This window comes from Prunus mume, linkage group LG5 (assembly GCF_029339155.1).
Source record: "Prunus mume cultivar Tortuosa linkage group LG5, ASM2933915v1, whole genome shotgun sequence".
In the NCBI taxonomy this organism is placed as follows: domain Eukaryota; kingdom Viridiplantae; phylum Streptophyta; class Magnoliopsida; order Rosales; family Rosaceae; genus Prunus; species Prunus mume.
Window position 1 is genome coordinate 1,969,189 of NC_142702.1, and position 24,974 is coordinate 1,994,162.

A 24,974-nucleotide genomic window follows, 5' to 3' on the forward strand; every position below is an offset into this window, starting at 1 on the left:
AGGAGTCGACCAATCGTTTTGAAGCAGAGGCTCCTCCCGTGAAGGAATAAAGGTGTACGACCGATCGTTTTAAGGGGTTGACCGGTCACTTTGAGGCAGAAAAAAATTCTAGAATCTTAGAAGGGTTTGATTCTAAATTCTCCTTATGTGCTGCTGAAAAATATATATCATGTTCCTGGAACATGACATCCACAGAGGTATATACCTTATGACTTGAAGAGTGATAACATCGGTAGCCTTTCTGATGATAAGCATAGCCAATGAAAACACACTTTTCTTCTCAGGGATCCAATTTGCTTCGTTGGTGATCATGTAAGTGTACGAATACAACACAGTCGAAAATCCGTGGTTGAAGGTTTGGGTGGAAGATATTTGGAGATGGTGGTGAAGTGTTTGAAAAGGAGTTTGGAAATTCAAGATACTTGAGGGAATCTTATTTATAATGTAAGCTGCAAAGAAGACGGCCTCGCCCTAAAAAGATCGAGGCATGTTGGGACCAAATAAAGATGCATGAACGACTTCTAATAAATATATGTTCTTTCGTTCAACAACACCATTTTGTTGGGAGTATATAGACACGAGCATTGATGTATGATGCTATGATCATGTAAGAACTTGTTAAGATCCTGGTTGAGAAATTCTTCATCATTGTCATAACGAAGAACTTGGATTCGGACCTGAAACTGTGTTTCCACCATTTTATGGAATTGTTGAAACTTTAAATCCCCTTTAGTTTTGAGAAGGGAAACCCAAGTCATGTGTGTGTAATCATCTATAAATGCGACAAATCATCGTGACAGGACCCACCCCAAATTCCTCGGAACCCAAAACGAATCCTGTGGAAATCCCAACATCACCCCGATGTCGGGCCCGTTTCAATTACTATAACCTCTTTTCCAAAAATAAAGAAGAAGGGTATGAGACTTTCTATCGAAATTTTGGCAGAGTCTCCCCTGAAAAATGGACATTTCCCAAAACTTCTCAACCTGTTAAAACATATTTAATATCACCAACCAGCAGCATGCACAAGATAGTTTCATGCAATTCACATAATCAGCCTCCGGCCTTCAAATAATCCGAAGCAAAACCACCTACCAAGCTCTTAAGTCAAATAATGAAAATAAACCATGCATTTAATGAACTCAAACTAATTTACGCATACCCACCGTAATTAACATAACTCAAATAACGGTCAAAACTTGTCAATAAGGTCATTTTAATCCTCCTAGAAAGGTGAAACTATCTTGGAAGACTCACGGTCAACCAAGGGTCAAACTACCCAAACTTGGTCAAACAGGCCCACGACCTCTGTTTTACAATTCGGAAATTCCTATGAGTTCCACAAGGTTCAAGATACACGTCCTGCAAGTTTGGTCCAGATCGGATGGTCAAATCGCGATCGGACGTTATCATAAAACGCTAACTTTAAGTTATTGAATCGAAACATACGGGGCTCCAATTCACGATCTGTGAGTTCCTACACGGTCCTAGGGATGTCTATATTAACATACTTTAAATTCAAGACGATCCAACGGTTCAAAACTATCGAACCCGGATAACGTAGAATAGGTGAAATCCGTTCGAGACTCAAACGGTATCTGAATTGAAATCCGAGCACACCTACGTGCTCGTGATGACAAGGGGATCGCATCGGGACACAATGCCCTTATGCTACAGTGCCCATGCCGGTAGTGCGTGGGTGTCCAAAGCGATAACACTTCGCCGGAAAATCTCAAAATCACGGCTCAAGACTTCTACTCTAGGTGTAACACCCTATTTGGAGTCGCTTTTGTTCTTGGGTCTACCCTAAAAAGTGACCAGAAGTGGCCGGAATCGCGACCCCAAAATCGGCCGAAATCCAATTCAAAAATCACACTACCTAGGCTCAAAATTGATGAAATCCTACCCAACCATCAGCTAGATCATGAAAAATAGGTGAGAAAGCATACCTCACTCGTTGGAAACCATGGCCGAATGACGGATTCCAGTTGTGGTTGATGTCGAAGATGGTCGGGAAGGCTGCTAGGGGCGGCGGTTCAAACCCGACCGATCTTGTGGCGGTGATGCTCGTGGTGGCGGCGGTGACCAAAAATGGGTGAACAGACGGGGAGGGTGTCGTGCGAACCAGCGAGAGAGAGAGAGAGAGAGAGAGAGAGAAATCAGATTTATTAATACAAACTTCAAAATAATTACGATTATGCCATTGACCTTGTTTTGATCGTAACTTCTTCGTTACAACTCCGATTCAAGCCCACTACGTGTCTACGGACTCATCTCACAGTCGAAATTCTCGAATTATGTCCCGATCAAAAATTCAAATTTAACCTAATAAAATATTCTATGTGCAAAATGGTCTTTTATCTGAATAAATTAAAAATTAAAAATTTATTTAGGACCCGGTTGTTACACATCGAGTTTCTGCAGGAATTTTAGTAGGTCCCCAAACATCATAATGAACAAGAGAAAACATAACAAAACTCTTATTTGAACTTAATGGGAATGGGACACAATGGCTCTTAGCCATTTCACATGTATCACACTGGAAGCTGGAAACATCAAAACTAGAAAATAATGATGGAAACAACTTCTTCAGATAACCGAACGAGGCATGACCAAGACATTTATGCCATACCAAACTTTGTCTCTCTCCCCCTTAAAACGAGTTCCACTTGTTGTGAAAGCTTGACCAACTTTGGTCTCACTATTTGGTGCCTAGTCCAAATAGTAGAGTGTGACTCGCCTAGTACCACAACCAATTGTCTTCCCCGTGAGGATGTCCTGAAAAGCACAATGATTCGTCCAAAATGTTATAGTACACCCCAAAGTAGTAGTAAGTTGTGTAATAGACAACAAGTTATGGTTTAATGATGGGACAATCAATACAGAATCTAGATGTATGGAGTTAGAGAGAGATAGAGTGCCATTCCCAACCATAGGGGAGGGGGTACCATTAGCATTAGACACCACCGACTGAGTGGATGGTTGACGAAGAATAAGTTGGCTAGGATTGATTGTGATGTGATCCGTAGCACCAGAGTTAATAATCCATGTAGGTTTTTGAGAGGACGTATGAAAAGTAGAACATTTGGTGGTGGAGATGAAAGCACGAGCCTGGGTAGCCAGTTTAGCATGATTGGACGCCTTTTGTGAGTCTGCAAGGAAGGAGAAAATCGTAAGGGTTCTGACATCGCATCAAAAGTAAGATTAGATATGAGTGTGTGTTTGTGGTTAAGGAGTTGATTTGAGAATTAGAGGAATTTGATTTAAGGAATTAGAGGAATTTAATTTGAGGATTTTGATGTATGAATTTGATTTAGGAATTTGATTTAAGAGGATGTATTTAAGGAGTTTGATAAGAGGATTTGATTTAAGAGGTAAGATTTGAGGGTTTAGGGACAGCCTAGGATCTATTGCTCTGATACCATGTTAAAATATGAATATGGTTTGAATACTTTAGGTTAATTGTATTCTTCTCCATAAGGAGGTATATATAGGAATTTACAAGAGTGCTTTATAAGGAAATAGATACAATAACCAATTAGGAGAATATCTCCTAATTATACAAGGAATATGTCAACTATACAAAATAAGAAAGTAAATCACCTAATTAATCAAGGAAATAAATCTCCTTAACTAATTAGGATAGCACATGTCAATGGTTTAAAATAATATGGGCACTAATTTTTTGTTACCATTTTATATGGCATATGATATGAATTGTCATTTCATGTGCCACATCCAATGAATGACTCACAATGGAGTCACTGGGGTCGAACGACCTCATGGAAGCCATGGAAATAGGCTTGGAGGTCCACCTGAGCCGATTGAACGACCTCTAACCAACTCTTATACAAGCCCCTAGCGGTTCATTCATATGAACGTAGACTAGAGCCACTTTTTAAGAGAATCATAACACTCTTAAAGTGCTTCATATGGCTCTCGGGATCGGAATCCTATTTGAAGTATGTAAAAGAAGGCGTTAAGAATCGCTTTGGGGGAGCAACCTGGTCAATTTTAGTGGTGAATGGTGAGGAGTTTGCTTGGTCTACCTCTCTGCGCTGAGCATCTTCGAAATCTCCGCTAATCTTCAAGTCTCAAAGCCGGTTATTCATAAGCTTCTTGACATCTTCTCCGCACATGGCCTGTGAGTCGCGCATGGCATGCGGGTCACCCAGTGACCTTCATGATTCGGGCGGTGTTGATTGACTTCCTCGTTTACTTACAAGGGTTGACCTCCTTGGTTGTCTTGCTTGTGCGGCGTATTGGTGGACTGCACTTGCGAGGGATTCCCTGTGACTTGTCGACATGAATTAGTTCTTTGGGAGTAGGCTGCGGAGAGCCTTTCTTCACGAATCTCATTGTGAGGGTTATTAGATTGACCTCCCTAAGCGCCTAGCCTCTCATGTACATTTCCTTGTGGGCCCAGGCGGGCGCGAATGTCTAGTCGCGGGCCTAGTCTTTCTCACACGTTGATCCTTGAACTCGACCTAGATTAGAGACTTCATCTGCTTTGAGCGTGGCTCACAGATGCTTGTGACATGCCAGCATGCCGATCACACTCTTGTCCTTCTCCTTGTCTGCTTACTTTTGCTCAACCTAATTGGGACTTTTCAACCTATTTGGTTGAAGAGCTATCTCACCAAGTCATTTTGGTCATCCATTCTCTAGGTTAGCTGGTCAACTCTAAGACTGAGGTCTACTTGACTTCGTGGACTTGGAGGAGAGATTTGCTCGAAGCCCAAATGCACACGGGCTCGGGTTTCGTTAGAGGTGTACACATGAGTGTACGTCGAGCACGGAGGCCAAGGAGGAAATGGTTGCACTTGCTCCACGGTCGGGTTGTAGGTAGTGGCGACTAGATGGCTGAGTACGGTGGTATTAGGATGGAGTGCGATGGTGTCGTGTGTTGCAACTTCGTCACGGTGGAAAGCGTCGAACCCGATGGAGAAAGCTTGCAGGAATAAGGCTGTTCCGTGCGCTAGATCGTGGAGCTACAAGGAGGATCCACATGTGGTGTTGTGAAGGTGGTGGCTGCTATAGCTATGGCGCGGCACGGTGGCAAGTGCTGGATCGTATGACAACTCGGTTGTTGTTCGGGTCATGGGACCTTGAGGCAGCACGGCTGTTTCTACGACATGGTCATGCGGTAGTAAGGTGGTGCTCGCCTCAAAGGGGCACGATGTCGTGAGTTGTGATTGGGCTCTCGGCGGCGAGGCCAAAAGGTGGAGCCTCCATAATGGTGGCTCAATATGAGACGATGACGGTGAAGCACAGAGGATGGCTTGACGCAGCGCCATCTTGGTGGCTTGGGTCCGTCACGGATTGCTTCATCACGGCGGTTTTGCTTCTCGTGCATTTGCTTCCTACCATGGTTGTTTGGAAGGCTTTGGCTGAGCGAAAAAAGGAGGAAACGAATTCCTTTGATTCAAAAGAACACATTTAGTATAACTCGTGCTAAAATGAAAACGCCAAATGTTTGTGCAAATATTCTCACAAGAGCATATCCGCTTGTAGATTCTTTAACCTCTGATCTTCCTTCTCTCTCTTCCTTGATTCATGTAAAAAAAAAAAACCAAAGTAAATAGACCACACCCGAGGGGGTGTTGACTAAATGCCCTCCAATGCCTAAGTTAGTTCGATTGAATCTAAGAGAAACAATAGCTAAGAAAGAGTACAAAGATTTTTCTATGGGAAGAACTGAGTGGCCGGAGTCATGTGTGGTGGCCAAAGCTGTGTGGAGAGACAAAAGTGAAGGACCTGGCAGCGAGGACGGCCATTGGCTAGGAGAGAGGGAGAGAGGACTTTCAAGTGTTTTTGCTAGGTTTACAATTACTTTGTGTGTTGAATGTAGCCATGTATTTATAAGACTTTAGACATCTAGGGTTTTTCAAAGAATATCTTATTTAGAAGGAAGATATTCTTTCCCCAAATTGTAAAAATTGAATCAATTAGGGATTTGATTGGGATCAAATCACTAATTGATGATAATATCTCCAAATTAGGATAATATCTTAATTGGTGATATTATCTTTTTAAAATAAAGATAATATCACATATTTAAAATAGAGTAATGCTACACTTACCATATTATTATCTCACATTTTTATACCACATGATGTGACATATCCATATTGTCACATCAATTAAATGAATGAAGTGTATTTTAATAAATAAAATTAGAAAAACAAAAACTAGTATTTTACATGATGTGGTATATACACTCAACTGCCACATCATGTGGTATAAAATTGTGGTATAAAAAATGTGATAAGACTAGTATTATTCTTTAAAATAATATCTCTATTTTTAATATCAATTAATTTGTCAAATAAATGGACTCAATTAATTGACATAGGAAATATTCTTCTTGTCCATGTGGCTCCTTATAATTGGATGCGGCAGATTATTTACTCCCCACAGTAGCATTTCATTTATTTATATGCATACCTACTTCAACCTCGTTTATTTGCAACCAATAAACAAATGTTATATCATGTGCCACATTAGTTGGTAACACTTGACGCTACAGAATTGGTTCCGTCAGAAAGATGCAATTAATCTAACCTTGCAATTGCATGTTTTTGTTGATATGAAATTTGACAGCAAAATGAAATCATTGAAAGAACTACCAAAAACTTTCAACCATGTGAAATAATTAATCAAGCTCATGTTACAAAATTTTCCACCTGATAGCCCTCTGACGTTCTAACCGTACTCCGATTTGTTGCATTGCAACCTCATAATAAATGTGCAATAACGCAGCTCTCTCACTCACTCCAGTGCATGAAATCCATTCCCCATAAGATATTTGAATGGTAGAATGAAGCATCGGCCTACACTCTATAGCACAATCCAGCTCTGCTCATAAACAATTAGCTCATTCTAAAATTGATCAATTCTGATAAATCTCGAAAGAAGATGTGCCTCTATCACTAGCAGCAGCTAATTTACCTCTTAACCAAGATCATCCCCACCATTGAAATTGATTGGATCATGAGCTGAAAGGTCTGACAACAAGATTCATGGAGCAGTGCGCCGGAGATCTGAAGCCAAATTGGATGGGCAAAATACTTGTCTGCATGTCTTAAATGCTTCTATATCGCTTCTACAAGACAGGACACTTCCTTTGAAGAATATGGCCACGATGGTGAAAGTGCAACTACTTTTCCAATGATGATCAACGTTGGTGATACTAATTCTGCTGATATAATTTCATCAGCAAGATCCTTCAGTTCTGCAAAAACCTGTATGAAATGCATATGCAACAATAATCAGAATGCCATGAAATACATGAAAACTGGAAATGGGAAGCCGATTCTACGTGAATGCCTATCTGTAAAGGAATCGAAAGGATCAATATTCCATGGCCAATCAGGTTGATGACACTCAGCCAAGGGTAAATAATAGAGACCATTAAGATTTGTAATAGTATCACTGACAGCCCTTGAAGGATCTTGACATATAATTACTTCCTCAATCAGGTAGTTTATCCTTAATTCAAATATGCAAATAACAGTACTTCAGATTCAAGCCATTATTAGTATATAAGTATTTATTAATATCTATTTCAAGTTAAATTTCTTCAACAAGGGCGAAACTATATGCTATAAACACAAATTTTGATAGGAATCATTAATATAAATTTACAAAGTACCACAATGGCTTCTGATTTTTCAGAATATTGGAAATCTATCACTTTAATTGCCATTGAACAGCTTCATTAGTACTTTCATTGCAATTTTCAGAATAAATACAAACAAGAACCAAAACTAACTGTAATCAAATGTCCTCTGAAAACTACATCAGAATGCCTTTGTTAGGTTTCATTGTTTCAGGTCCCTATAATGTTATGCAATTTCAATGTCTGATGGTTAGCCTTTTGTTTCGGTTTTTCAGTGAACTAGTCTACATTGATGATACTTTTTTTAAGTTTTAATACTTATGTTTCTCATTATAAATTAAAAAAAATTAAAAATTAAAAAAATTAACACATTCCACGTTTACTGTATCTCAAGAATGTCTAAAAAATGTCGAAACGGAAGAACCAGTAGCAAACAGTATTTGAAAAGCTTCCTTTACACAGTTGAAGAAAGGATGTCTGAATCAATATAAAAGAAACGTCCTAAAAATGGTAGTCAATTGGTTTAGGTAATGATGCTCGATAAGCTTCTCAAAATTTTGATTGGCATACTTATTGTCCTTTTTTCTGTAGTTATATCTACATATTTGGTAATAGAGACATTTAACAGAGCTCTCCCAGGTTGCAGTTTAACAATTAACAAGAAACGTCCTAAAAATGGCACAGATTTCAGGGTATTTAGGTAAACAAACACAACACATCTAGAATGCAACATGGTATACACACAGTAGCAAGAACAATGCTGAAATAGAAGATCATCCTTACCGTGCGCTGTTGAGGTGTGGTCCCTCGCTCAACTGCAACAGCTGGTGTATTTGGTGGCAAACCATGATGCATCAACTTTTGAGCAAGAGAGGGGAGGGTCGACAAACCCATATAAACCACCAAGGTTGAATCAGGGTCAGCTGCATTCTCTGCAACAAATAGAGGGTCTGTTCCTCCCTTCCTGGAGTGCCCGGTAAGAAATCTGACACTATTTGCGACACCACGATGAGTTAATGGAATCCCTAACTTTGCTGCTATCCCTGAAGCAGCAGTAATACCTGAAAGATTAAAAAATATATTGATCATGATTCATATACAAACATGTTCCCGGGTCCACTCAAGATGTTCTTGAGGCATTCATATATTATCATAAAAAGTCTCCACTAAATAAGAGTGTTTACCAGACTAATCTATCATTGTACCTGGAATAACATTCACTTCAATTCCTTGCTGTCGCAGAAAATCCATCTCCTCCCCACCCCTACCAAACACCTAAAGAAAAAAAATACGTTTCACCACAAATTTGACAAGACAGCACAATACCACAAGTAACAAATTGTCAAACTTCAATGTAGGAACTCACCAGTGGATCCCCTCCTTTTAGTCTCACAACATTAGCTCCAGCTTCAGCAAAACTCAGTAGCAATTCATGTATCTCCTCCTGATAGGGGGAAAAAACGATTCAGCTCTTTCCCAAGACCCCAAAGTAAAGCCCCAATTCACTTCACTAACCCAGATACAAATTAACACAAACCCAAATACCCAATTCACCAAATTGCCTAAAGATTTCAATTTTATAGTAAGAGAAGAACCCATATAAGAAACTCAATTGAAAATCAAAATAAAATTTGAAAGTTTGTTTCAGCTAATACAAGAAATGCTGACAAAGATTAGTGCTTTACCTGGGTTCTGCTATGGTACCCAGCAGTCTTGCCCACATACAGAAGTCTAGCACCAGAGCCAACCAATTCCAACACATCATTGGACACCAACCTATCATACAACAATAGATCAGCATTCTGAATAACTCTATAAGCCTTCAATGTCAGGAGCTCAGGGTCCCCAGGCCCTGTCCCGACCAAGAACACATTTCCAGGCCCACACTTGCCGCTGCCATACCCTCCTTTGCTCTCTCTCTTCTCTCTCAGCACCTGAAGCAGCTTTCTCAGCTCCGGTAGCTGCAAAGCAATGTCATTTTGCCTTATAGAATCAAAATCTGGTGGGACAGAGCATAGAGTGGCTTGATCCAATTGGTTCTTGTACAGCCATTGGTCTCTCTGGTATCTCTCAATAGAAGTCTTCTCTGTAAAAGGTGAAGAATTAGAAGAGGAGTTGAAGTGTAAAGAACAAATGGGTTGTGAGTTCAAGGAGTTGGGTTTTCTGAAATGGGTCGAAGATAAAGAGGAAGACAGAGATTGAAGCTTGCAGACAAGAGCCATGGCACAAAAAGAACGATTCAGAGTGGAAGGGTGATTGAAAATTGTGTTTATTTATTGTGTTTCCGTTGCCGTTGTTATTAGTGTTTGAGTTTGATTTGGAATTGGGCTCTTGAAGGCAGGAGGCGGCCAAGTGGCTTTTAGGGCTTTGAAAAGGACACCATTTCCAGTTGACATCCATGGTCTCAATTTGTTGCCCTTTGGCTCCCACCGGTGCTCTTTTTAGGTGTAAAATATAAATTTGGAAATTATTTGGAAATTGTTTGGGTGTATGTATGGTTTACTGAAATTCGTCTCATCACCATGGCTTTCCTCTTATTTGGTCATTTCTGTTGAAAATTTAATATTAATTAATATTAATTTTTCTATTTGAATGGAAATTAATAAAATTCATTGGGTTAAAAACATGACCTTTGGGTTAAAGACATCTTCAATTAGGGGGTGACAATTCTTCAAACCAAGGAATGCATTGTTTGGGGTGACAACTTTTCAGACCAAGGGATGCATTGTTTGCCTTTTCAGATTGGAATACATTTTTGGAAAGGGTATTTCATAATCTATAAATAGAGCAATCATCCTGCAATTTTATTAATTCAATTTAATTCTCTACATACAGACTTTCATATATATATAGAGCATTAGAGTTTTCATAAAGAGAGATTCCTGTATAATTTGGTTCAAAGTTCCTTGTGAATTGCAGTGCTTCTTTCAAATGAGGGCAGTCGTTGTATCCCTTGGGAGGCGAACGCTAGTGAACCATAAGCACCAGTGTGGGGCGTAATTCGTCTTAAGGTCAGAGTGTCCAACACTTGCCTCGACTCAATAAAGGTTCTTCTAATTCAATTCTCTTTTTGTAAAAACCTGTTTTATATGCAGTATTTATTTTGTTTATCTTATAGCAATTTATACCCTATTATTCCAACAATTTCCACCCTATCTTTGCTCCATTTACAGTATGTGTTTTTCGTACTCTTGATTTTTATCGATCTAATAAAATTCTATCGTATTTTAATAAATAAATAAATAACTCTCCCAAATGCTTGACAGATTGTTAATACTCTCACTATATTCAATTTCAGCAGACAGACCCCTGCTACTTATTAATATTTAATTTTCTTTATACATTCAGAAAATAAACATCAAAATCAAAACCAAGAATTTAAACAATTGATTGAAAAAAAAAAAAATTAAATATTAATTGCCCAACGTACCGCACCTAATTAAGAAATTCCCCTGTAACTTTAACAGCTATATTTCCCGAGTTACTCATCACTACAATTATACCATTCAGATACCCTTCATGATATTTATTAGTATCTCCTTGTAGTAATTAAACACTCTGCGAGAATGATAAGATGATGATGATGATTTTGACTGGATTTTCTCGGTGTTCTCCGCACAAGGCAAGTTTGCAGTTGCAGAGCCTCCTTCTTCATCAGACACCTGCGGTGACGGCATAGCAACTGACAAAACTGCCCTCGTGTTTTCATGCTTGAGATCTCTTGCAGTGTGTAGACTAGATAGATTAATGAAGGGACGTTCGGGGAAAGAGGCGATCAAAAGGCTAATTGTATTAGTATTGTTTCTGTAGACTTCCTTTGGAGGTGGTTGATATATGAATGTCGTTCATTTGTGTTTTATAGTGAGATGAAAATTTGGGACATTGATTATTGATTAACTTGCACGGCACGGAATTGAAATGTCAAGTTTCATCAAATTATAATTTAATTATAAATGAAAAAGAAATGAATGTTGGCTCGGCTGCGTCAAAGCTGGAAGTTTGACTAATTCTAACATAAACTTCTTCTGTATGTGAATTTCCAAGAAGGCTGATGTTGTGGATATATATGTTGGTGTGATATATAATTTAGGATCTCGTGATTCCTGATTTCTTGATGTTATGCAATTTTAATATCTAATGGTTAACTTTTTATTTCGAATTTTTCAGTAAACTTGTCTACGTTGATGATACTTTTTATTAGTTTTAATCAAGCAAAAACCACAATGGCATGCAGTGAAGGAATCAGTATTTGATCGCTAATTAGGAATGGCAATAACAACGCCTTTTAATTATTTATTTTTAATAAATAGAAAAGAGAGTCCATATAATAAAATAACATAATCTCACCAAATTATAAAATATTTTTAATATTGCATAAATTAAAAACAGACTACACATAACCTCAGTTCACTGCTTCTTCGTCTTCTTCGCTGCTGGACGCCGAGTCGGTTTCTTCACAGGACTCAACTTGTTCTTCTTTGCCATGGCTTTTTTTACACATGTGGGTGTTGCCAAACCCAAAAATTCCTACCCTGTCCGATTTACTCCCCTTTATTGTATTCTTAGCAATTCTGAACTCATAGCCGCCTCTGCCATTCTTTTTTTCCTTTCCTCTCTCCTTCTTGGGCTTGCCGTTTTGTTGGTCGATGCTCGCTTTAGAATCCTCAGAGACTCTTTTCTGGTCACCAATTGGAGGCTTCAGAAATAGGTGGCCGGTGGACATTTTCACCTCGGATTGGATACATTTTGTTAACTTCTGAGTCCTTTATAGAAAAATAATGGAATGGGTCCTTGTGTGGAATTATTGTCTGCATATGCATGATGACTTTTTTCAAAGGGCGCTTTAGTAATATACCCAAAATAAGAGGTTGTTGATATATGAATGTCGTTCATTTGTGTTTTGTAGTGAGATGAAAATGGGACATTGATTATTGTTTAACTTGCAGGCACGGAATTGAAATGTCAAGTTCAATCAAACTGTGTCAAGTTCAATCAAACTGTACGCGGCTGCTTTGACCACACAATGTATGGATTAATCACAAAATTATGTTGAATGTTCTTGCTAAGTTTTACTTAAAGGCAAAATGGTGTGCCAACGAGGTCTAACCGAGTGGAAAATGGCTCAGGTTTCGAACTTTTATGACGTCATAATTGTATGTGTGAAAGAGAAATTCCCCTCCCCTTAATTTAGACTATCATAGGGGAACTTTCATTCCATATATATTATTCTATGATAGAAAAGGGTTCAGATATGAGGAGAAAATGGGTGGTGTGACGTTGGTGATGAAGATGACGAAGATCTGTTTCTTTCTTTTTCCATTGGACCGTGAAGAAAATGGGTGGTGTGGGTTTTTTTTTCCTTTTTATTTTTTATTGATTTTTAACAATTATATAAATATTTTATTACACCTATAAATATAAAAACAAAAAACAAAACTGTGAAACCCATAAATGCCACGTGGGCAACTAATAGAGAGATCTTATAAGAATCTTAACAATGGAATCATATTGTAACAAATTTAAAAGATCAGGGTATGTAATTGTAAAAATTAAGAAGATATAGACTAATATGTTTTAAGGGTGTAACCATCACGAAGTACTAAACTGTAATTAACCCTTAAATTTATCATATTTGAAAAATAAGAAGGTGTAAATTGATAAAATTAAAACTAGAGGGCCTATAATACAAATGACCCTTGACATTAGCCCTAACATTTATAGTAATTTTTTTGATGTGATAGTCATCATCAGGATCCTTTTTTTATTTTTTCGACCAATGACAAACAAATTAATTAATTTTTTTTAAAAAAGGATCAATATATTTTTATTTTAAAAAGAGCCCAAGAAGAAACACCACAATGAAATGAGGCCCATAATGTTTTCATCACCCAAAACAAAAAAGAACTCGAAACCCAAATTCCCATTTTTGCGCCCTAACATAAAATGAAAGTTTTAACTTGAATAAAATAGTAGAAATGGTATAATTGGACATAAATAAACCTGACAGTGAATAAAATTGACAGAATTTCTTTATTGTAAATTGTTACAATCATGAAACTACAATGGCAAAAGTGACCAAATTGAGACAGCAAGAACCAAAAGTGAAAAAGAGACAAACTACAGGGATCAAAAGTGAGCTTTGGCCTCCAATTAATGTGTTACCATCTGTTACCCATGCTAGGTTTTTTAGCTAGGGACCATGTACATAATTGCCAAAGTGTGGTTCCCCTGTTTCCACTCCAGATTTTTTTCAAACATGCTTTCGATTCTTGGTCGCTATAATTGCCAACGTTCTGCACTCATGGAGCTTCTTCTGATCATGATTTTGATCACAAGCGAGAGAGATATAAAACAACCAATATATATGATCACAAGCGAGAGAGATAAGAGTTACTGGGGAAGTAAGAGACTACTAAAGGAGCTTCTGATGAAGACTTTGATTTGCATTTGGATTCCTTTGACGCTTTCACTCCAGAAGACCCACCTAGCATCATCGGAAACCCGTTGTGATGACAACGACGGCATGAAACAATTCGAAAAAGCAGAGAAGAAATCCATTAATTAGTGTTGATAAAATTTACTCTCTGTTGTAACTTGTATGCCTAAAAGGAATTCCTGAGGTAGTTTTTTAGCTGAGAGAGATTTGTAGAGAGCCAAAGATTAAAGATGAGATAACTGGTTGTTTGATGAGGATCAAGCCAATACGGTACTTCATTTTTATAGTGGGATTTTTTGTTAACTACGTCGAACTTGGAGGACAAGCAATCAAGCGAGTCATCAGATGGTTCTCTCCATTTTCTTGGTATTGTGGCTGCTTTGACTCCTTTGTATACGACCGAAAACATTGTAACTTTCATCATGCCACGTTTTGTTTCCAAAAGGCATAGATTACCCAGCTGATTAAAAAAACTGCAGCCATCAGCAAACGCGTATATATATTGACTTCTACAACCAACATGGGCGGCATGGTTTAGTCTTTAGTGCTCTCTCTTATTAAAGCTTTCAAATCTCGGAAGACAAATACACTGTACATGCTGCACTAATTAATCATTAACACGTTGGTTGGCCCAGACTAATGTCTAAAGTCTTTGGTCGGTTGTCCTCTAATTTCCTTCTTTCCTCCCCCAACTCTTCTCTGGTTGCTTTTTTTCCTAAATTTTTTTTCCCTTAACAGGTCAATCATTTGTTATTTTAATGGGTTGTGTCATGTCAACCCAATAAAAAAGCAGGTAACACGACCCATTTGCCAGGACAACGACTACAAGAGAGAGAGATAAAGAGAGCAAAGAAGACATGCATGTATGTAGTATTTTGTGTAACCACACAATTATATTGCTTTTCATTAATTTCTTTAATAAGGTTGACAAGCAGTTTATGACATAAACTATATAACTACTCCAATTAACTAATCAAATTTTCTTTCAGGCTAATTTGAGGAAGACATTCACTACCCAAAAAAAGATAACAGTCACCATTATTTGGTGACATTTGGTGACTAACGTTGGGTTGGTGACTGAAGCCTTTATTCATCCCAACATTAGTCACCAAATAATGGTAATTATTGCCACTTTTTTTGTTAATACTTTTTGGTATGAAATAATGTAAAATTGCTTCTCAATCTTATTGAAAAAAAGTTACAAACTTGCCCCAATTTACAACCAAAAGCCAAAAAATTAAAATTAAAATTTGTCCATCGGATATGTAAACAATATAATTGTTATGAAAAATATTTTGGCTTCCTGAAAATTAGGGACTGAAAAACATGACAATGGGGGGAACCAGCGATGGGTATGTCCTTCCCATTCCCATCCTCATTTACTTTTTTTCCCCCATCCTGGCATTCATACCCGTAATACAAATTGGGGATTCTCCATTCGTAGGGGAACAACTTCTCTGCCCTGCCCCAATATGGGGAATATATATTTTGGTGGGAGTTGTGAGACACACCTAGAATCCACTTAACAATATATCCATATGAAAAAATAAATATACATATATTATTCTAAATATGGCAGGTTCAGATTGGATACTTTAATTCTACCAATTGAATCTTCATTTCTATTAGTTGTTTAGTTGATTTTTTGTGTGTGAAACAATTACAAGACTAGTTCAAAATCAACGGACATGTCTTTGATTGGTCCTGTGGATACTAAGCAATTTTTTTTTTTTTTTTTTTGTCTCAGATTACTGGAGTTGGTTTTTCACATATCTATTGGAGGGGTGGCTCATAAACTTGCGAAATACACTCTTAGGGCCCATTTGATAATCATTTCAATTTTAGTTTTTAGTTTTCATTTTTCAATTTTTTTTGTTAGAGTATAGAGGAAAAAGAGGGAGAATGGAAGTGAGAATGCGAGTGGAGATAGGATTGAGAGGGAAAATGAGAGGAATGATGGGAAGGAGGAGTAATAAAAGTGAAAACAAAAGCTAGAAATAGAAATCTATTTGAAATTGTTTTCAATTTCAAGTTTTTGTTTTCACTTTTGTTACTTCTCCTTTCTATCCTCCCCTTTTATCCCCTCTCTCAATCTCATCCTTACTCCCATTCTCGCTCTCAATTTCCTTTATACTCTAGCACAAAAAAAAGTTAATTTTTTTTTTAAAAAAAGAAGAAATAATTATCCAACGAGCCTTAACTAACATTGGCAGTTTTAGATCCTGTTTGAGGAACGCCCTGAATTTTACTGATGTCCTTCATGAGGATTGTGAACATTAGGCCGTCTCTAGTCGTAGGGCTAAATGTAATCCAGGGCTAAAAATTTAGCCCCCCAAAATATTAATTTTTTAAAGAATAGTGCTGGGCTAAATTTTTTCATTTCCAACCATGCATGGCTATATTTTAGGGTCCTTCATATTTTAATATTTTAAGAAAAACTATGGTACAACACTCATACATTCCACAGCCATATATTGTTTAATTTAATTAAACTACTATTTAAAAATTAAAAATTAAGCCAACAAAGGCAATCCAAAAAAAAAAAAAACTTGGAAGGGTTTCAAGGTGACCTTCAACGGTCATGACCCAGAATTTTTAATAATTTTTTTAAACAATACCAAACATTTAAAAATGTGAAGAAAAAAAAAAGGATGAGTTTCAATGTTTGAGCTCCAAGGTCATGAATAAGACTTTTTTATAATTGTTTGTAAATAAGGTTTTTTAGGTTTTAGACATAAAAAAAATTTCACTTTTGGAAAAAGCCAAAGCTTTTTCATAAAAGACAAAAAAACCACTCAACTTTCAAATCAAAGACATGCAAATGTATTGGATTCCTTAGGAAATCTAAAAATAAATGAGGGCATTTTTGTCCATTTTTGCTTCTTTTAAAATTTTTCTCTCTCCTTTTGCTTTTTCTAAAATGTCCCTTGTAAATAACACGTGAAAAGATTTGAAAAGCTGACCACATTTATTATTATTATTAGGGAGTTTCACTAAAACACCCAAAATTGGAGTTGAAATTATAAAAAAAACCCAAGTACTATTTAAACATATAAACACACCCAAAACCCATCATTACACACACTCAAAACCCATTTATAAACACACCCAAAAAGTTGACTTTGGGGTTGATTTTGGGTGTGTTTCTATGTTTAAATAGTGCTTGGGTTTTTTTTATAAATACATGTCTAGAATTGGGTTTATTTATAAATTTGTATTATTATTATTAGTATTATTTTAAAAGAGAGTGGGTAGGTCTGACCACCAACATCATTGCCAACAATTTTTTATACTTTTTTTCTTAAACACTACGAATTAAAACATTTAAATGGCTTTTAAAAATCTATATATATATATATATCAATGTTGGTTAAAAAACACATGGATGGGTACTATAAATTTAGCCTACAAAGCTAGCTATATTTGGCCTAGTTGGAGCTAAATTAAATGCGACCTCCAAATTTCAAAATTTTGTTTAGCTCATGGTTGGAGATGGATTTTGCATTATTTTAGGGCTATATTTGGGATATATCCCATGGCTGGAGATGGCCTTAGTTTCCTTTTGTATTAGTTATTTCCTCTCAATATCATATTAACGCCTTTTTATAAATAAATAAATAGTTGAAAGAGGTTTTAAGTTCAAATTGTTACTCTAAGTTGCTAAAACGAAGTACTCATTAAATAGTGAAACTCATGAAAGGAAAATATAGCTGCCTTCTGGGCAGTTTTATTACTCGAATCGCAATCAAATTATCAACACCAAAACCCTGAATTTAAAGAAGAAATTAAGAATCAATCATATCGTACTACACCCAATTGGCTTCTGTGTGTATCCAGGCCAACTCCTCATCTATTTACAGTATTGAAGTAGGCATACTCAAATTCAGAACTTGCTTTTCTTGCACGCAGAAAAACAATCACAATCACAAGAGAGAACGATAGGAATTATGGGGGAAGTAAGAAACTATAATGGGAGCTCCTGACGACGACGATGATTTTGATTTGCTTTTCTTGAATTCCTTTAAAGAAGGAGCTTTTGCACTGCCTCCTGCATCATCTGAGATCTGTGAGTTTGACAATGGCATGAAGCAATTGAGAATGCGCGAAAAGATAGCCATTTGTTTGTCAGAATAGTGGAAAAGTGGTGAAGGCTGATTGTGTGGTTTATTTAGACTTGAGCGGATATGATCAGGATAAATGTCGTCCAATATTTATAGTGAATTAGAAATGAGACTTTTTCACCAAAAAAAAAAAAGAAATGAGACTTTGTCAATTATCTTGGAGGCGAAGGAAGATTTGAAGACCATCGATGGTTCTGTCTTCCTTCATATAATGCACGTGGCCTCTTTGACCAGTGTTGAAATTTCAAGTTAACCTCAAGCAAGATATTTTGTTTGCCTTGTTTTATTTGACATCTCTTTGTTTTGAGTGTTGTTAAACGAACTTTAAAATTAACTAAATACATTTTACTACCAAACTATTTATTGAATTACTAATTTATCATAATATAAAATAACCAAAAAAGATATATTGAATTGTGAAACAAATATAATTTAATAAGTACACCCTACTTGCCACATATTCAACCATAATCAAATAGCGAGCACTGATGGAGGGGCAAGGAGTTGTCGTTGAATGTTCGAAGGTCCTGCGTTGAATTATTGTCTTGCCTTGAAACTTGTAAGAGGCTATTTCTCTGTTCTATTTATCTGCTAAACTTGAATTATTGTCTTGCCTCCACAATTCCTTATTGTAGATGATGATTGACAACATATTGAAAATAAGACAAGGATACTGATGATGTTGTGCAAGAAACAGGAAGATGATTTTCTAGAGACATGGTTGTGGTTGCAATTGAGGTGATATTTTATTTGGTTCAGTTAATTTTGTGGTTTTTTTGCAAGTAAGACTTTGGCATTTGAGGTATAGTAGCTATTAGCTTAATGAAACACTTTGGCATTTGGTTCCTTTCACTTTGTGGTTGCGGGAGTAACTGACTATTGGTGGGATATGTTTCTCTTTTTTCTTTCCAAAGGCTGTTGATTTTGTTTCTTTACTTTGTGTGATAGAGTGTATTAGGGTGTACCAATGGTATTTTTGGTAATTACATAGGGTGTATTTAATTAATTTTATATTTTTATTAAAATATTAGGGTGTACTTAGATCATAGAGTGTACTCAGTTAATTTTAGAGTTCATTTAACAACACTCTTTTGTTTTTTGTTTTATAATAAAAACAATTAATTAGAGAAGCAATGTGAAAAATCTAGACCAGGATCTGCTTATTTTTAACCTTCATAATCATTACCCTTCTTTTTTATATTTTAAAAAATCATTATTCTTAATTATCCTATATAAAAAAGGCACTAGGTTTCTTCTTCTTTTTTTTCCTCACTTTTGAGTGTTATTATTTATTATATTTATTTTGGAGCATTAACTAATAATTGAGAGGTCTCTAATGTAAAATATTTATATAATATTATGAAAAGAAACTAAAATCCATCCAATATTCCTTAAACTGAAGTTGCCCTTATAGAAAAAGCCTTTTGTTTTTATTTTTCGTGTAACCTTCTCTATTGTTGAACAAAAAGAAGTGAACATCCAAATGTTCACTTCTCAATTATTGTTCCAGTGATCTTCCAAGAATCCCCTTTTTTTGCTATCAAAATTCTCAGAATTCAGTCAAATGAACTAAAATAAAATCATGTTAAATTTATAAGAAGGCTCTCTGTACTGACGTTTCAGGTTGTGGACGCAATGAAATGGACTAGTTTAGAATCTTAATTTTAATACACCACAATATGTGTGGGAGATAAGAAGCTTGCAGAGCAGGAGGAAATGCACTTCCAAGTGTTCCAATATTAGTTGACGACACACATATGTTTTAAGAATCAAATGTCACGCCTAACGGATTCAAGAATCTTACCTCATAGGGTTAGTGTAAAAGTTAAAAAATAGTAATTAAAAAAAAAAAGATGAAAAAAAACATTGAAAATGAAACGATAATACTTTCATTCATAATTCATGTCAAAAACAACATTACAAACTATAATTGTCCACGATAAGGTTTTATATTTTGAAAACGTAGCATTATAGCTTCATTTTCAATACAAGCAAAAACATTCATCTCAATGTAAACAAACAAACCTATCACTTAACCATTGATCTCCCATTTTGTTCCCAAGTAGACCTTAATAATATTTATAATGGAAAATGTCCTCTCAACTGAAGCAGTTGCAACCAGTAAAACTAAAGCCAATGTAATAAGAAAATGCACATAATTGAATACTCGATGCATCCTTGTCTCCATCATTTTTTTTATCACAAGCTAGAGAAACATAAAACAACCAACCAATATATATGATCACAAGCGAGAGAGATAAGAGTTACTGGGGAAGTAAGAGACTACTAATGGAGCTTCTGATGTTGACTTTGATTTGCATTTGGATTCCTTTGAAGCTTTAACTAGTCCAGAAGACCCTCCTCCAGCATCATCGGAAACCCGTTGTGATGACAATGATGGCATGAAACAATTCGAAAAAGCAGAGTAGAAAGCCATTTATTAGTGTTGATAAAATTTACTCTCTGTGGTAACTTGTATGCCTAAAAGGAATTCCTCAGGTAGTTTTTTAGCTGAGGAAAGTAAAGCTGAGAGAGATTTGTAGAGGGCCAAAGATTAAAGATGAGAACTGTTTGTTTGATGCAAATCAAGTTAAGACGGTACTTCATTTTTATAGTGGAATTTTGTTAACAACATCGAACTTGGAGGAGAAGTAATCAAGCAAGTCATCTGATGGTTGTGTCCATTTTCTTGGTGTTGTGGCTGCTTTTTGACTTCTCTGTATACGACCAAAAAGATTGTAACTTTCATCATGCCACGTTTTGTTGCCATAAGACAAAGATTACCCAGCCAATTAAGAAAACTGCAGCCATCAGAGCAAACATGCGCAGCATGGTTGCCCTTTCTTATTCATTTAATGGAAAATAATAATAATGATAAACTGAGAAAAATTGTAAGGCTAACGGGAGAGAGAGTGACAGGGCGAGAAAGCTTGTAAATCACGGAAGACAATTCACTATCACGTTGGTTGGCCCAGTCTAAAGTCTTTCGTCAGTCATCCTCTAATTTCCTTTGGACGAAACAGATAAGTTCAAACCCAACAGGTAGACATGAGAATATTTTACACGACAGGTTTACATGACACAAATTTACATGAAAAAATTAGTATTTAAGTCGGAGCTTAATGTGCCGTGTTAAAAATTAGATCCTTTAGACACCGATTAAGTTAACAAATTGTATCATGTGAATTTACAAATACCTGTTACCATCCATTAAAAATATACAAATTTATAAATAAACCCAATCCTAGACATGTATTTATAAAAAAACCCAAGCACTATTTAAACATAGAAACATACCCAAAATCAACCCCAAAGTTAACTTTTTGGGTGTGTTTATAAATTGGTTTTGAGTGTATGTAATGATGGATTTTGGGTGTGTTTATATGTTTAAATAGTGCGTGGGTTTTTTTATAATTTCAATCTCCATTTTGGGTGTTTTAGTGAAACTCCCTTAAAAATATGGGTAGTTTTATAATTTTATATATCTTTTTTTCTTCTTCTTCTTTATTCTCATCCTTCTTTTCTCCCCCAACTCTTCTCTTGTTGTTTTTTTTATATATAATTTGTTAAAGAGATTTTTTTTAAAAATTATTTATTTAATATAATTTTATTTATTTTTTTGTAATATTTGAAACCATAAAGAATTTTTTATTACTTTTTTGTCCATGTGAAAGTCCATGTCATTAAAAAATGGATCTCACCCTTGATACTTCATCATTTAACAGATTCACTAACCCTCCGTTTGGATGAGGGAAAATAACTCGGAATTTAGGTAAAGGTCGGGAATTGAAGAAGAGAAATTGAAAATTTCCTTGTTTGACAATTTAAACGCGGAACTTATTTATTCTTATATTTTTGTTTGCAACTTTTTAATTAAAGCCCTTTTAGTTTCTCTGGTCATTGGTCTTTTGCCAAGTGAAAAAGAAGTATCAGGGTCTTGATTGCTTCTAGTTCTAATTCCATAGGCACTCCCAATTGAGAAAAAAAAAAAAGTATGTTGATCATGTTCATTGCACTTGGGGAGTTATTTGGTTTGTAATATGCTTTGTTAGTTTAAGTTGAGTTATTTAGTTTATCAAACGACATGTTATTTCATACTTCGAGGATACCTTCTATGTCGGTTATCAGTTTTTTTATTCTTTCGTAATATTTAATTTCTGTCATTTATAATTTACATGAGCTATCCAAACATTGAAATTTTCAATTTCTGTCATTTACAAAATTCGACATACATAAATCCAAACATTGAAATCTTTAATTGCCAGAAATTGAAATGACATAAATCTAAATTCCTTCATTTTAAAATTCTATGTAATTTGCAATTCCTTCATCCAAACGGAGCATAAAGGTTTAAGTAACGGAGGGGGTTCTTTGTAAGTTTTTGACGAGTTTGAGTTTGTAATTGTAAATGTCCTCAAATAAATTTTTGTTTTTTTCTTAACAGGACCTTGAATAAATTTTTTTAACTTTTTTTTTTAACATGAAAAAGAAAACAAGATTGTAGGTAGTCTGATGTACTTATCAGCTACTAGGCTTGATATGATGTATGTTATTAGTCTCCTTAGTCGATTCATGGAAGCACCAATTGTACTTCACTTTCAAGCTGCAAAAAGGGTTCTTCATTATTTGAAAGGAACTATAGATTTTAGTGTTCTTTATAAAAAAGATAAAAGCAAGGGTTTAGTCGGCTATAGTGACAGTGATTTTTCTAGGGCCTTGGATGATAGAAAGAGCACTTTAGGTCAAGTTTTCATGCTTAGTTCTGGGGCAATTTCATGGTCTTCAAAGAAGCAGTAGGTGGTCACTTTGTCCACAATTGAAGCTGAGTTTATTGTAGCTGCTTCTTGTGCATGTTAAGCTTTGTGGTTAAGAAGATTGCTCGGAGAATTGGAGTATGTTCAACAAAGTCCTACTTTGATTCATTGCGATAACATTTCTACTATCAAGCTCTCAAGAAATCCGGTGTTACATGGAAAAAGTAAGTATATTGACATCAGGTTTCACTTTCTTTGTGGTCTCATAAAAGAAGGTGTTGTTGAATTGATTCATTGCCAGAGTCAGGATCGGATTGCAGATATATTAACAAAGCCTTTGAAGCTTGAGACATTTGAGAAGCTGTGTGGTCTCCTTAGTGTTTGTTCAAGTTCTGATGTAAAAACTGAATATTTGTATGGAGTTCAGTTTAACGGAAAGTGTTAGGATTTTTTAAGTATTTATGTTTTAGTTGAATTGGTCAAGTTAATTGTTAATAATCCCTAGTTGTTAGGGACGTGAGGTAGTGTTGTTTGTTATCCTAGTTTCTAGTGGAATCCCTTTAGTCTAGGGATATTAGACGTGGATTTGTTTACTGCTTAAGTTTCCGCATTTAGTTTCTTTGTAACGCTATATAAGCTCAGCTTTAGAGCTTCTGTTAATAAGATATACACTTCGTAAAGCTATATAAGCTCGGCGGCTCCAGTTCGCAGATGGAATGGGTAGACCAGCTTGAACTCGTGGTCAGCAGTGATTGTTGACGACGATGGGTCTGGGTCGGAGGAGATGGTTTCCACAGTGGTGCTCCTCAGTTGATTGGAGAAAGAGACATAGGTACAAAATGAATTTCCGTATCTTCAGAAAACGAAAACGTGGAAATTGAAAACAACATTTTATCGTTTTCATCTTTTGTTCACAAATGTTTTCAGAAAACATTTTGTGAGGTAAAACGAAAACGATCCACCAAACGTGTACTTGCCGTAAATCAGGAAACGAAAACATAAAATTTTGGCTCTAAAAACATTACCGAATGGGCCATAAACATGTATGTGTCTACTCGACCATGCCCTTTTTATATTTTCAAATGGTGTGGTCCTACCAACCTCTCTTTTTTTCTTTTTTTTTCTTTTTTTCTTTTTGTTGTTAGTAAGAATAGTGTCTCGCCACACCCAAAATCTGAGTTTGAATCTCGCCAATTTAAAATTTAAAAAAAAAAAAAGAAAAAGAAGAAGAAGAGAAAAGCTATATATTATCAATCAAAAACCCGTCAATCGAACTTCTCTTCAATTCAAGTTTATTCAACACCTAAAGAATGTCTACAAGCTTGGAAACTAGCTTTTATAGGTGAGCTCAAAACCCTAGCTGAGAATAGAAAGTAAAACAAAAATACGAAATCCCCAAATTTACGAAAATAAAAAATAAAATATTGTGATCCTCGGGTATATATATAAGTATGGAGCACTACAATGAAGCGATATGATCATTATTTTCAGTCAGTCACAGAGCTAGCTTTCATTTCTTGAAAAGGAGAGCAAAACATATTAATCAATCCGTGCCAACACTATAAACTTTTCAATATTTTCCTCACAGTTACACAAGTCTTAAAGTTTTTTACATGAGATACTGGAATTTGGAGGCACAGCCATTTCGTGCCGAAATGGGCGGCCTGAAGTGTGATTCCACCTGTTTCCACTCCAGATATTTTTCAATCATCCTTTCTATTCTTGGTCGCTATAATTGCCAACGTTCTTCACTCATGGAGCTTCTTCTGAGCATGATTTTGATCACAAGCGAGAGAGATATAAAACAACCAATATATATGATCACAAGCGAGAGAGATAAGAGTTACTGGGGAAGTAAGAGACTACTAATGGAGCTTCTGATGAAGACTTTGATTTGCATTTGGATTCCTTTGACGCTTTCACTCCAGAAGAGCCTCCAGCATCATCGGAAACCCGTTGTGATGACAACGAGGGCATGAAGCAATTCCAAAAAGCTGAGAAGAAAGCCATTAATCAGTCTATTCAAAAATTGCCTCTCTCTT

At 36.0% G+C, this 24,974-nt stretch overlaps 1 protein-coding gene across 1 annotated transcript; it reads right to left on the reverse strand.

Annotated features, from left to right (window-relative positions):
• Nucleotides 1-6,626: 6,626 nt before the first annotated feature.
• On the reverse strand, nt 6,627-10,141 carry UPM1 (urophorphyrin methylase 1). The gene is made up of 5 exons (XM_008233106.3): nt 9,307-10,141; nt 8,988-9,065; nt 8,827-8,896; nt 8,405-8,682; nt 6,627-7,244 (listed from the first exon to the last, which is right to left on the reverse strand). The coding sequence occupies exons 1-5, from the start codon at nt 9,841-9,843 to the stop codon at nt 7,095-7,097; spliced, it is 1,113 nt and encodes a 370-aa protein (XP_008231328.2). The 5' UTR covers nt 9,844-10,141; the 3' UTR covers nt 6,627-7,094.
• Nucleotides 10,142-24,974: the final 14,833 nt, after the last annotated feature.